Genomic DNA, 12,500 nt, shown 5'->3' with positions numbered 1-12,500 from the left:
GCTGGCATTTCTTTCTCCTCATATCAGTTTGGACCGCGCACCTGATGAAGATTGTTTGATCGAGTTGTGCTCGCACTCGGCGGAGTTTGGACCAAAAACAAGAAGAACACGTGAGCTACGTCACCAGCTACACGTGAGCAGCTTGATCACACTTAAAGAAATAAGTGTTGCCCTCCTCTCTTACTCGCATTATTGTCTCAATCGCATTACAATCGCACTGTTTGTGCACATGTAAACGTGATCAATGTGTAATAAAAAAGACTGGGTGTCATTCCAGTGGCTCCATGTCTAACCAAGAGAGACGGAGAGGGAATGAGAGAGACAGAGAGACAGAGAGACAGACAGACAGACAGACGGATATACGGACAGACAGACAGACAGACAGACGGATATACGGACAGACAGTTCTCTTAAGACTCTGTCCATATACAGTACTTCTATTGTTGTTCATCTGTTATTTCATGTTATGATGGATTTGTGTAATGTCTGTTTTGTGAGACAAATGTATGTTTTACCTTTCTTTCATTTTTATGGATGAGCACTATCAGTGCACATTTGCTTTGGCAATATTGTTACACAACTGTCATGCCAATAAAGCTTATTGAATTGAATTGAATTGAATTGACAGAGAGACATAGAGACAGAGAGACACAGAGAGAGAGAGATATAGAGACAGAGAGAGAGACAGAGAGAGAGACATAGAGACAGAGAGAGAGACAGAGAGAGAGACATAGAGACAGAGAGAGAGCGAGAGAGAGAGACATAGAGACAGAGAGAGAGACATAGAGACAGAGAGAGAGACATAGAGACAGAGAGAGAGACATAGAGACAGAGAGAGAGCGAGAGACAGAGAGAGAGACAGAGAGAGAGACATAGAGACAGAGAGAGAGCGAGAGAGAGAGACAGACAGATGGAGACAGAGGGATATGCGGGCTGAGAGCGGGTGTCAGATGGCGGCTACATGACTAATCTCAGTAGCGTCCGGTAATCGTTCCCTGAGTCAGTCGTTCGTTCAGAGAGCGGAGCGGAGCGCAGATAGGATCGATACGATAAGAGCCGGTCTCCCTTATCTCCAAATACCACGGAAGACGCTAAGTTTCCTGATCTAAACTTTCCTGATCTAAACTTTCCTGAACTTTCCTCTGAGAGTCTACATCGTCTCAAGGCGAAGAGTTACAAAACGAGACATCGGCCATTTGAAAACTGCGACACCTTCTCTTAAAAAGATTATTAACAGCAGAGAAATAAAACAAATGCTGGTATTTTTTTTTTACTGAATTGATGCTCTATATTGCAGATATATTAGATGTTGTACTGGAAAACTCCTAAGTGCCCAGTCGACTTTCCCTGTACAAATAAAGTTTTAAAAATGTACATATTTGGAAACAAGCTAAAAAAAATTGACCCTAACAGATATGAAAAACTTTTGTTGAGGTGCTGTTTCTGCCCCACAAGTCTTAAGAATTTGCTTAAATATGAAAAAAAATGATGAATACTATTAATAATTAAATCAAATGACGGGACTTCCAGGGAACCATTTCTGGATAATCGTTCCCTGACTCAGTCTTCCCCTCAGATCCCACAGCGCAGCAGAGACGATCAGATTAGATTAGAAACCGCATTCTCCCTTATCTGTAAATACCACACACTGACAGACAGGAACACGGACCACCGCTGAAGGACTCTTAAAAACACCGGTTTATGGAAATTTACCCTCCGTGAAGAAGGCACCGGGCGTCGGTTTACACAACAGAAAAAGGCGAATGAGTGTTTATACAACAGTGAAGAATACAGAAACACACTGGCAGGGGAAATTTTTTTTTAAATGGAATGAATTATTGGGAAGAGGAGGGGGGGAACGAAGTAAACGAGGAGAGAAATTAAGATATTTTTTGTTTTGTTCTGCTAAGTTTCTATACTTTAGGTAATGATGCTGAAAAATAGCTGAATGACGAGATGTGAGAAATGCAAAATGACAGGAGATGGCTAGAGTGAATAAAGAAAGAGGAGCACACACACACACACACACACACACACACACACACACACACACACACACACACCCTTGGTGACCCTGTGTGTGATGTGGGCTGCTGGCTGGAGAGTCACACAGAAGGAATGCCTTGAGGGTTTTTGGTTTGATCAAAGAAAAATGTGATTGAAGGCAACAGAGTCTGAACTGGGACGGACTGGAGTCACTGGTTACGTGTCCGTCTCTCTCTGCCAGAGTCAGGTTTTTTCATTGTTGTTTTTTTTTTTTTCAATAAATATGTTGTAAAGTATAACATACATGTAATAAGCAATGGCACAATCCATTTGGCATGAGGCAATGACTCAAAATCTTGAAAAAAGTTTGTTAATCATGCAAATTCTAGTAAAATAACACAGTTTGAGGTATTCATTTTGAGCATATACAATTTTTTAAGCAAATTCAAAGTTGTGGAATACCAAGAAAAAAGAAATACAATCCAGTAAGACCCCCATACATCCCCGATCTCACATTATAGCTTTGTTTGGGGCGATACCTTACAAAATATGACCAATATGTATAAGCGGCCTCCATATTTCTTCAGTCCGTCAGTCAGCACAGACAAGGAGTTGATTGAAGTAGCGTATAGGAAAACTACAAATACTGTAGGAACTTAGGAAATATGTCTCTTTTCTAAACAAGCTGCACATGGTCTCTGACAGACTGCACTGATGGAAACTACACATGTCAGTAATGGAAAAAATAAACACACATTTATAGAAATGTAGAGAATGTCACACTGGGTTCTGACTGTTTTGAACACCGCAAGGAGAAAAAAACCTGTAAACATGAGTTGGAATGGGATAAACAGACTATAAATATGTATAAACACATAACTGTACAGCCAGTATGGAGTTGAGTGAGGAGTTGACTGCCTGTCTGTTGGCTGGCTGCCTGGCTGAGTGTGTGGCCAGCCTGCCTGCTGTCTGTCTGTCTGTCTGTCTGTCTGTCTGTCTGTCTGTCTGTCTGTCTGTTTGCCTACCTGTCTGTCTCTCTGTCTGTCTGCCTGTTTGTCTGGCAGACAAGGTTTTCATTTGATTACAGAGCAGAGACATTAGAAGCAGCGCTATGCTGTTCTTTCCATAATCCTGAACTCAACTATCTATCTGGCTGCCATGTTAAAGCTGCGATATGCTGCTTCTTTCACACTGAAATAATAAATAAGCTATATTAAACATGATCAGTCTGTGTCTGTCTGTGACTCTGTGTGTTCATGCCTAAACCTAGCCTGGTTCCAGACTCTCGCTCTGAGAAACAGTTGAACCAATCAGAGCCTTTGAGGGCGGGACTAAAGATTCGTTGAAATCACTCCCTTAACCAACACATTGTCTGATGATATTTCTGTCAAATTCAACAGACATTCTTGGTAAAGTTGGTATATCCACTGGCTAACCATGGAACAGTGAAGCTAAACATACGGAAGACTAGACCCTTTCAAAAACACCATGAACTTCAACATCAGCCTCATGCTAGATGCAAGGCAACAAGAGTTGGGGCAGAAACAACACACTTCCTGCTTCAAGAAGAAAAATTGCTTATTGCAGCTTAAACTGACTTGCTGGCCACCAGCTATATGGCAGCAACTGTGTGGCCACTGGAGAGAAAAAGAGAGAGACAGTGACTAAGAAAGAAAGACAGATAGATAGATAGAGGGTCACATGTATGATCCATAGGGAGAAAGAGGGAGTGAAAGATAAGATTCGAAAGAGAGGAAGTTAGTCAGCTGGGCTTCACTTCCTTCTTCCTCACATCATCATTAATTAGTCCAATTAAAGTCCTGACAATTATCTATCTGCTGTCATCTGATAGAAGAAGCTCATCTTATGCTGTGTGTTGGCGTGTGTGTGTGTGTGTGTGTGTGTGTGTGTGTGTGTGTCTAACCTTGCGTGGGTTCTGTGTGATGTCGTCCAGGCTGGTGGACAGCAGGTTGTCCTTCATGGACACGTACAGGCGGCGTCCGTCCTCGTCAGGCAGCAGGGAGTGCAGGTCTCCGGCCTGCAGGGGCAGCGTCAGCACGCGGCCGTTCTGCACCAGCTCTGACACAGGAGAAGAAGAAAGAAGCACAAGAAATGAAGGGTTTGATTCAGTGGCGGCTGTAGGAGGCGAAATTGGAAAAAAAAAGCGATATTGGAAAAAAAGCGTCAGCAAAACTTCCTTGGATAAATAAAGGTAAAAACAAAAGGGATTTATCACAAAAAGCTACATATCCCTTTTCCATTTTAAGGATCCACTATGTAATGTAAGTGTGTAATGTCTTCATGAAAAAATATTGCCTTATTTTCCACCAAAGTAATGTGTTTGTGCAGAACAAGAGAAAATCCATCCATCAGGGCTGCATGAGACTTCCAATTTCCAAAAGTTTTACATGCATGTGAGTTTTACACGCATACTAGCAGGTACTAAAATCTATTTCTTTACAGACGTCACTTTTTTTTAAATGGTGAATATCTCTATGAAATGTGACATCTATAAAATATGTCCTCCTTAACAAGAAAACAGTTTATTGTACAACGGGACATATTGGAAGTATTTATGTATAATACTTTGAGGAAAACTTTTCATACTAATCCTTTTACTGCATCATCATCATCATCATCATCATCATCATCATCATACTCATACAGTAAACAAGGCCCTCTTGGGTATTATTGCCACAATAAACCACATACTTAAAAATCGCTTAAAGGAATGGATGATCTATGTTGTTCTATGAGACAGGCTATAAATCAGATTATATTTTTAACAGACAAACAAACAGATAAACCAACAGACTAGATACTGACACAAACTTTCCCACACCTATCTATCACACACACAGCTGTCTATCAGTCGTCAGTTGTTATTTCTCAGACTATTATCACACGGGACGCTCACGTCAGACAAAGAAGCTAAGACACAAACGAATGTATCTAAACACACACACACACACACTGTACCTAACTCCATCTCCAGACAGATGCTGTGATAGTGAGCGGTTATGAAACCACAGATAACGAGCGAACAGATTAAATGTTTTCAAATGATTACACTGTTGCACCATGTAAACTATGAGAGCTATGGTGCGGGAGATGGGTCGATAGCGAGGACAGGAGTCATCGCACGCTCGTCCGTCTCGTGTTAACTTTCATTTTTTAAAGACCGAGTGTTCTTCAGCGGACTGGACTTGGCACTGGCTCACCAAACTAAAAGTCTAAAAATACAGGTATTAAAGCCGCTCTAGGCAACTTCACACGTTAGCGGCTCTAAATAGCAGCGAGAGAAAATGGTTTGAACTGAAAAGTAAGGTGTTGTCGGTAAACTCACTGCTGCTTAGGAGACAGTTTGTGTTTCACTTAAGTTTCGATTCAAAGTGTGTGCAGAGGAGTGTGGGTGAATCGTTGTGATTTACGCTGATAACACAGGTATATTTTTACATTAAAATCTTGCCTAGTATAGCTTTAGTACACAGAGGAATTAAACTTTTACAAAAGAAGCAACTATCCTGCTTTTTGACTACAGACAACTGAGCTAATTCTGATAAAATTTTGCTTTTGGCTCATTACGCTCATCCACAGCTTCTTCCTCTGCGATGATGGATGACGCCTCGGGAACAAGCGGTGTGTCTCTGCAAGCAGCTTTTGATGCGATTACGAATCGAGTCTTGAGCGACACAGATCAGAATTGGTACATGTGTCTTGTATTTTTTCCAATGTGTCTTCCAGGACCATGAGTGCATACATTTTCAGCATGGGTGGCCCCAGTGGGAACGAAATCCCTAATCCTGGCAGTGTTAGTTAGTGCCGGGGCTGTAGTCAAGGCCAGCAAGTCCAAGTCAAAACCAAGACCAAAGTCCAAAGGGGGTCAAGACCAAATCAAGACTGAGACCAGAGCAAACAGAGTCCTGTTCAAGACCAAAACAGACAATAAACTGTGCACACGTCTTTCCAAATGTAAAAATCTAGATTTCTTAAGGATGAACAGAGATCCATCTGCAGGAGATCAGTACTAAACCCTTCAACATCCAAACAATCAATACATACAAACTGACTAATGCTTGCAGAGACGTTTGAGGACTGTTTCGACAGGTGAAATCGATTAATTTGTTTGTAGTGCTGCAGAGAAAATAAACCAAAAATCAGTAAAATTACCCATTTTTTTATATTTTTAGATTGGAAGGAAAAGCAGAGTCAGCATCAAATAGCGGTGCAGACCAAGACAAGTCTGAGTCAAAATATGAACGAGACAAAGGCAAGTCCAACACGTCAAAAAAGTGTCTGGAGACCGGACTCAAGAACTACAGCCACACTATAACCACTGAACTACACAGGAGACACACTGTGTGCAGCATGTACGCATGTTTTTAAGTCACCGGTTCTACCAGTGTGAGTCAATGTTGGCAAGCATCAAAAGCAAACTTCTACCTGTGTTTTCCTTTAAATTTTGCCCAAACACCGGTGCGTCTGGAAACACATGGTGATACTGTAAACTACAGTAGCGTGAAGCAGATGTGTTTGCTTTCAACTTCAACTGTTAAACAGGATCTGACAAAAAAAAAGAACCGCTTTGAATTTCTTCAACACTGTGCCATATCTGTTCTTTATATTTATATAATCTCAGCTGCCATGTGTGTTTGATAGAAGAGAGGAGTGTGGTTTGAGAGGAATAAAGAAAAGATGGAGAGGCCCGTAGATTTATGAAATGTGTTGAGTAGTGAACACTAAGAGAGAGAGAGAGAGAGAGAAAGAGAGAGAGAGAGACTGATAGACGGAGAGAGAAGTGGGACCTTGAGATGTGGGAGATTGATCCGACTGACTGAGAAAGAAATGAGACGAGACGGCTGAGAAAGAGAGCATGAAACGATGAGAGACTGGATAAAAAGCGGTGGGTGGATGAAGAGATGGAAGAAGAGGAGGAGGCGGAGGAGGAGGAGAAAGATAATAAAGGGAGTGAGAGAGAGCATTAAGGCATGTCAGACCAGATAAATAGGATAGGCGAGGAAGGTGGTGAGGAGGAGGATGGGGGTGAGAGCAAGGCTGCGTTCACACCAAGCATGTTTGGAGCGGTTTAATCGACTTTGCAGCGTTTCCGCCTTTAGTTTGGTTTGTTTGGTCGGGGGAGAACGATGACCTTTGAACTCTGTGCTGGCCCTCCTCTTCCCTGCTGCTGCTCCCACCTGGACGCTGAATTACGACTGCTGCCCTCGTCCCGCTGAATTTTTAGCGCTGACCTCAGCCCCTTCTCATCACCGCATGCTGCCTCTCTTTCTTTTTTGTCTCTCTTTGTTTTCTCCTGTCATTGTTGCCCATGGTTCTGTCATTGTTTGCACCTATTGCACGCTGAGCCGTCCCGGGGCGGGGGGGGAGGGGGGGGGGGGTCCCTATTTGCCTCAGCCCGCCAAAAGGTTTCCTACTAAGGTTTTTCTTTCTTTCTTTTTCTTGGGAGTTTTTCCTGCATTTAGGGTCTCAGGCTGGGGTTGCCGGGTAGGTTAGGCTATAGAATAGGTAGATTGTCTTGCTAAAATCTGCTCTTGTCTACCTTGTGTTTAAATGCTTGTCCTATATCTTTTTGTTCACCACTGATTTTGTTTAGTTAGATCTAGCTAGGACCACTCTCTGTAAAGTCCTCTGAGACATCATGATAAAGGGCTATAGAAATAAACAAACTTGAACTTGAACTACAGGAAAGGAGGACTACAAAACACAAGGGTTTATGGGTAGAAGGAGACGGATGTTGATTAATAACCAGCTGTTCCTCATGCTTGGAAAGCCTAGCAGAACAAACTACCACTAAAATCTCTAACCTGGCAGGACGACAGGTCACCAAAACTCTGTCCAATAAACAAGTTACTTGTGGCTCCATGTGACTTTTGTTTACAAACCCTGGTCCGCTTGTAATCGGCCAGCGTGAACCTAAACAAACCAAATACAAAAATGCAACAAAGTCAGTTTTTCCACTATGGTTTAGACCAAAGAAAACAAACTGTAGATGTCATTGCCCAAAAGTTAAGAATTTGTTTCTCTTCTGTCTGTGTTTTTTCAAACCTAAAGTTAACAATGTGAGAGGGAAAAAATAGCATAGATGGATAAAATGGAAGAGGGGATAGAGGAGGAAGAGGAGATGAGAAAAATGACAGAATGACAGCAGGATGAAAATGGTTTGATGGATGAAAACGGGAACAAGATGAGAATGGGAAAAAATGACAGAACATGACATGATGACAGATAGAGGATAAAAGGGTAGACGGATGAGGAGGAGGGAGGGAGGGAAAGAGGAAAAGGACAAGACCAGAGTGCGAGAAATCATGATTGGAAAGACACACACAATTTAAAAAAGATTGATGGCTGATGATGAGGGTGCACAGGAGGAAGAGGAGCGACTAAAATCATGTTGCGATGATGGACGGATGGGTGGATTGAGGTGGAGGAGAAAAGCGGGCGGGAAAGGAAGATGAGGGGGAAAGAGAAGCAGAGAGAGAGAGAATTGAAGTGTGATAACAGGGTAAAAAATGATGGATAGATGGATGATTGAGGGGGAGGAGGAGAAAGGCAGATGAGGGTAGAGGAGGGAAATAAGAGGCAAAGGGCGAGATGAGACTGAGAGGAAAATGACGTGATGACAGGGTAAAAAAAATTACAGATGGACGGATGATGGATGAGGGAGAGTGGGTAAAACAGGGGGAACGACGGAGAAGAGTAGAAGAAGATGACAAAGACGGAGAGAGAGAGCGAGAGAAGTCAGGAGACAAACTTGATAAAAAAAAAGGAGGGGAGAGGGAAGCAGAGAGAGAAAAGGTGAGCAAGTCGGAAACAGAAACACGAAGAGATGGATGAGCAGGAGGAAAAGAGAGGAGAGAGAGAGAGAGAGAGAGAGAGCAGACATGACTCAGTGGAAATGGAGAAATAATGTGAAACAGGCAGAGCAGCAGCCGCAGTGGGAGAGGAAAGTTGCGCCTGTGGCAGACCGTAGAAACCGCTAATCAAACGCAGTCGGACATCTCAGCCCGTTACACCCGGTGGGGAGTGTGTGTTGACACTGGACAAAACGGTAGGCTGGTCAGGTAAACCGCTTTCCTTCACACTCATTTTTTTTCATTAATCCCAAGAAAGGGAGAAACTGGTGTCGTCAGCGGCATCATTAAAGAGATACAATAATTTTTCTTTGTTTTGCTCGAGGTTCGGTTCAATTCGCCTTCAGTTCAGTCGATTCTGGAAGTGGAATTCCTTCAAAAACCTTAAGCATCCATATTGAGTTGTGGAATAAAGATTAAGTTGTAACATGTAACACTTGGTAGTAGCTAAAGGCCCAATCCCATTTCTTAATTTTTACCCCTACCCCTCGTTTTCGAGTGCCCCTCGCCTTTCGACTTGCCCCTCGGAACAGAGCTACAAGGGGTAGTGGTTGAAATCTCCCCCTATGAAATGGGACAACCCTTCAAGACCCTGATACGTCATCAGTAGTCGTCGATGGCGTTTACGCAAACAGACGCGACGAGTTTGTTGCCGGAATCTCACAATGCCGCTAGAGACATCAGCATACTAGCGATTTTTTGGCGATTTTTTGTTATGCTTGTTAGAAAGAAAAGGTCAATAATACATTGAAATGACATGAAACTAAGATAATACAATGGTTATCATAATTTTTTAAATCTTTATTAATGAAGAAAATACTTACATTTATGGTTTTCTTTTTTTGCTTGTGCACCGTTAGCCACCATCTTGCCGATGATTCGCAAGGAATTCTGGGAGATTTCTCATAACACTCGCTTTTGAGTGTGCCTCTGAAAAATCTCCGTTTGGAGGGCCATATAGCCCTACCACTTCGCCCTCGAATCGGGACACCCTACGCGCAAAACGGAGGGGTAGGGCTAAGTGGTAGGGGCAAGGGGTGTATTGGGATTGGGCCAAAGTCTTGCTCTGATTGGCTATAGGAAACTTCAATTTGATTGGTGGGCGCACGTGTGGAATAATAGTGCAAAAAAAGACTCGAGCCTCCGCATCGGTTTGTATCCACAGGATGAGACAACCTACACGCCACTTGGATATGAACACTCAAATCAGAGTTTGGTAGCGTTGCCATGACAATAAGGAAATCTTCCATCATTCACCTGAGACAATCGGCATCATTTTGGCGCCGCAGCAGCTTGGCTAAGCAGCGTTAGCACGGAGGACAAAGAGACACAATGAGGGAAAGAAAGTCAAACTGCCAACTTGATCGGTATTTGAGGAAGCGCTTCAATTCGGTCGAAACTCAAAAGACAACATGCTGTAACTGAAATGCGTTCGTAAAACAAATCGAAACGTCCAAATTGACCCAGAGGAAGGAGAAAGCCATGCATTCAGCACTAAAATGAAGGCTTTTTAACTGTTTCTCTAAGATAAGAGTGCGTTGGATTTGTTTCTCTTCACTGCCCTTCATAACTACATGTGGGGTCTTTTGTTATCGTTCCTCTGTGCACCCGTGTCTTTTCCACATCGCTGTCAGTTCATACTGGTGTCAGATATGTGTTAGCCTACATCCTAGAATAGATATGAACAGTCATCCCAAAAAAATCAGACATGGGGGCGTCCTGCTGGATCAGTGGTCTAAGGGGTTTGAATCCCGCGTTCAAATCCAACCCAGGACTTTTGTCACGTCATCCCATTCTCTTTCCTGTCTATCTCTACTTTGAGCTGTCGAATCAAGGAGAAAATACCCCAAAAATAACATAAAAACCCCCCCAAAAAATCAGATATGAGCAGTGATTCTGAGTGCCTTGCTCTAACCATCGCTGCAGGGAATTGAACTCGTAACCCTGGTGGTATCTCTACCCATCCACCCAATTATTCAGGAATTCATCTGAATAAAGTGCACAGCCTGACTCAGCTCAATTCAGCATAAGTGGAAAAGCTCAGCTGACATTCAGCATCTGTTTCCGTCAAAATCCAGCTCACATCCTCACTTTAGGGCTCATTAAATTGACACTCAGATCTGCTGTAGGGAACTGAGAGTAGCTTTGTCAACACACACACACACACACACACACACACACACACACACACACATCTACAGGCCTACACACAGAAGCAGAGATATAAACAGACACACACACACACACAAATACGTGGGTGCGACCGGTGAGTCAGCAGCACATGTCCGATATTGAAGCATCGTTTAGATTTAGAAACTCTCTTCCCCTCCCACTCCACCCCCCCACTCTATTTGTGTACAACTCCATCTATCTGTCTGTCTGTCTCTCTCTCTATCTCTCTCCCACACACATACACACACACACACACACACACACACACGTGCACGCAATTTTTGGAAATGCAGCCTTCAAATGCCTCCCATCTTGAGTTCACAATGATGAATGGCTCTTATTCAGTGTGGCAAAAAAACCAACACATTCCTTTCTACCACCACACACACACACGCGTGCACACACACACACACACACACACACACACACACACCCCTGACTCAGGCCTGAAACACCAGCTGCACCCACCCCACCCTTACTCTTGGGACAGTTGCCTTGACAACAGCAACCATGCCGACATAATTTGTGGAGGGGGGTGAAGAGGGGATGGGGGTTCAATTGGCCTAGCCACTTCACCTCGTTTGCCACACACACACACACACACACACACACACACACACACACACACACACACACACACACACACACACACATTTCCAGTCATTTAAGGATACAAAAAAGCATCATCTCTGCCACACGACCTGACCTTCTATGACTGCCAAGACTCAACAGGATGTTAACACAGATAACACCGATAACACACACACACACACACACACACACACACACACACACACACACACACAGCCAAGACTAAATTGCATCTTCAGTCATTATTAACCGAACACAGTCACACAGGGTCAAGCCAATCACCTCGCAGTCTGCGATAACTTTTAAACTGATATTCGCAGCAACAGAGAGGCTGTTGTTTCACAGATGTGGATCAATGGATTAGACGACATTAGTGAGTTCTGCCGTTCGTCAGTGGCGAGTGATGACTTTATGCCCTGGGTCAATTTGAACTCCAACTCCAGAGCCTCAAGAAACTTTGAATTGAAATTGATTTTTCTCTCAGCTCCCAAATGCCTCCAAAGTGCATCTAACGCACAATCTGATACTAAAGCAGTGAGCTGTGTGTCTGAACGCAAAGAGGGAGATGTATATCAAAAACTATTAGAGGGACATTTATGATAAGCTGCTTTAAAGTGATGTTGAACTTTGGTAGTACCTTGTTTATGTGTTTATCTGTTTATGTGCAAGAAGTGTGATTTTCAGACTGTGAATGGAGAGAGAAAAAAACAAAAAATTCTCCAATCTCCTCTACCGGAGCAACAGATCACAGAGAATCACCGATTTTGGGGTTTTATGATGGAGGAAGAGACACGAGCCAAGATACTACCGAAGTGACACATCACTTTAAGCCAACACACTAAGTGACTAAATTAAAATCTACGAGGAGCTTGGGATCCTCCA

At 43.1% G+C, this 12,500-nt stretch overlaps 1 protein-coding gene across 1 annotated transcript in view; it reads right to left on the bottom strand.

Annotated features, from left to right (window-relative positions):
* The window catches only part of sema3h (sema domain, immunoglobulin domain (Ig), short basic domain, secreted, (semaphorin) 3H), a 65,392-nt gene that overhangs the window by 37,592 nt on the left and 15,300 nt on the right, over positions 1-12,500 (bottom strand). The window contains 1 exon segment of the mRNA XM_078288252.1: positions 3,911-4,065. Within this exon segment, the coding sequence (XP_078144378.1) occupies positions 3,911-4,065 (155 nt within the window).

The sequence above is a fragment of the Centroberyx gerrardi genome, chromosome 14, assembly GCF_048128805.1.
Source record: "Centroberyx gerrardi isolate f3 chromosome 14, fCenGer3.hap1.cur.20231027, whole genome shotgun sequence".
NCBI classification, from domain to species: domain Eukaryota; kingdom Metazoa; phylum Chordata; class Actinopteri; order Beryciformes; family Berycidae; genus Centroberyx; species Centroberyx gerrardi.
Note: the sequence above shows the minus strand (reverse complement) of the source record. Positions and strands in the feature narration are given on the sequence as shown.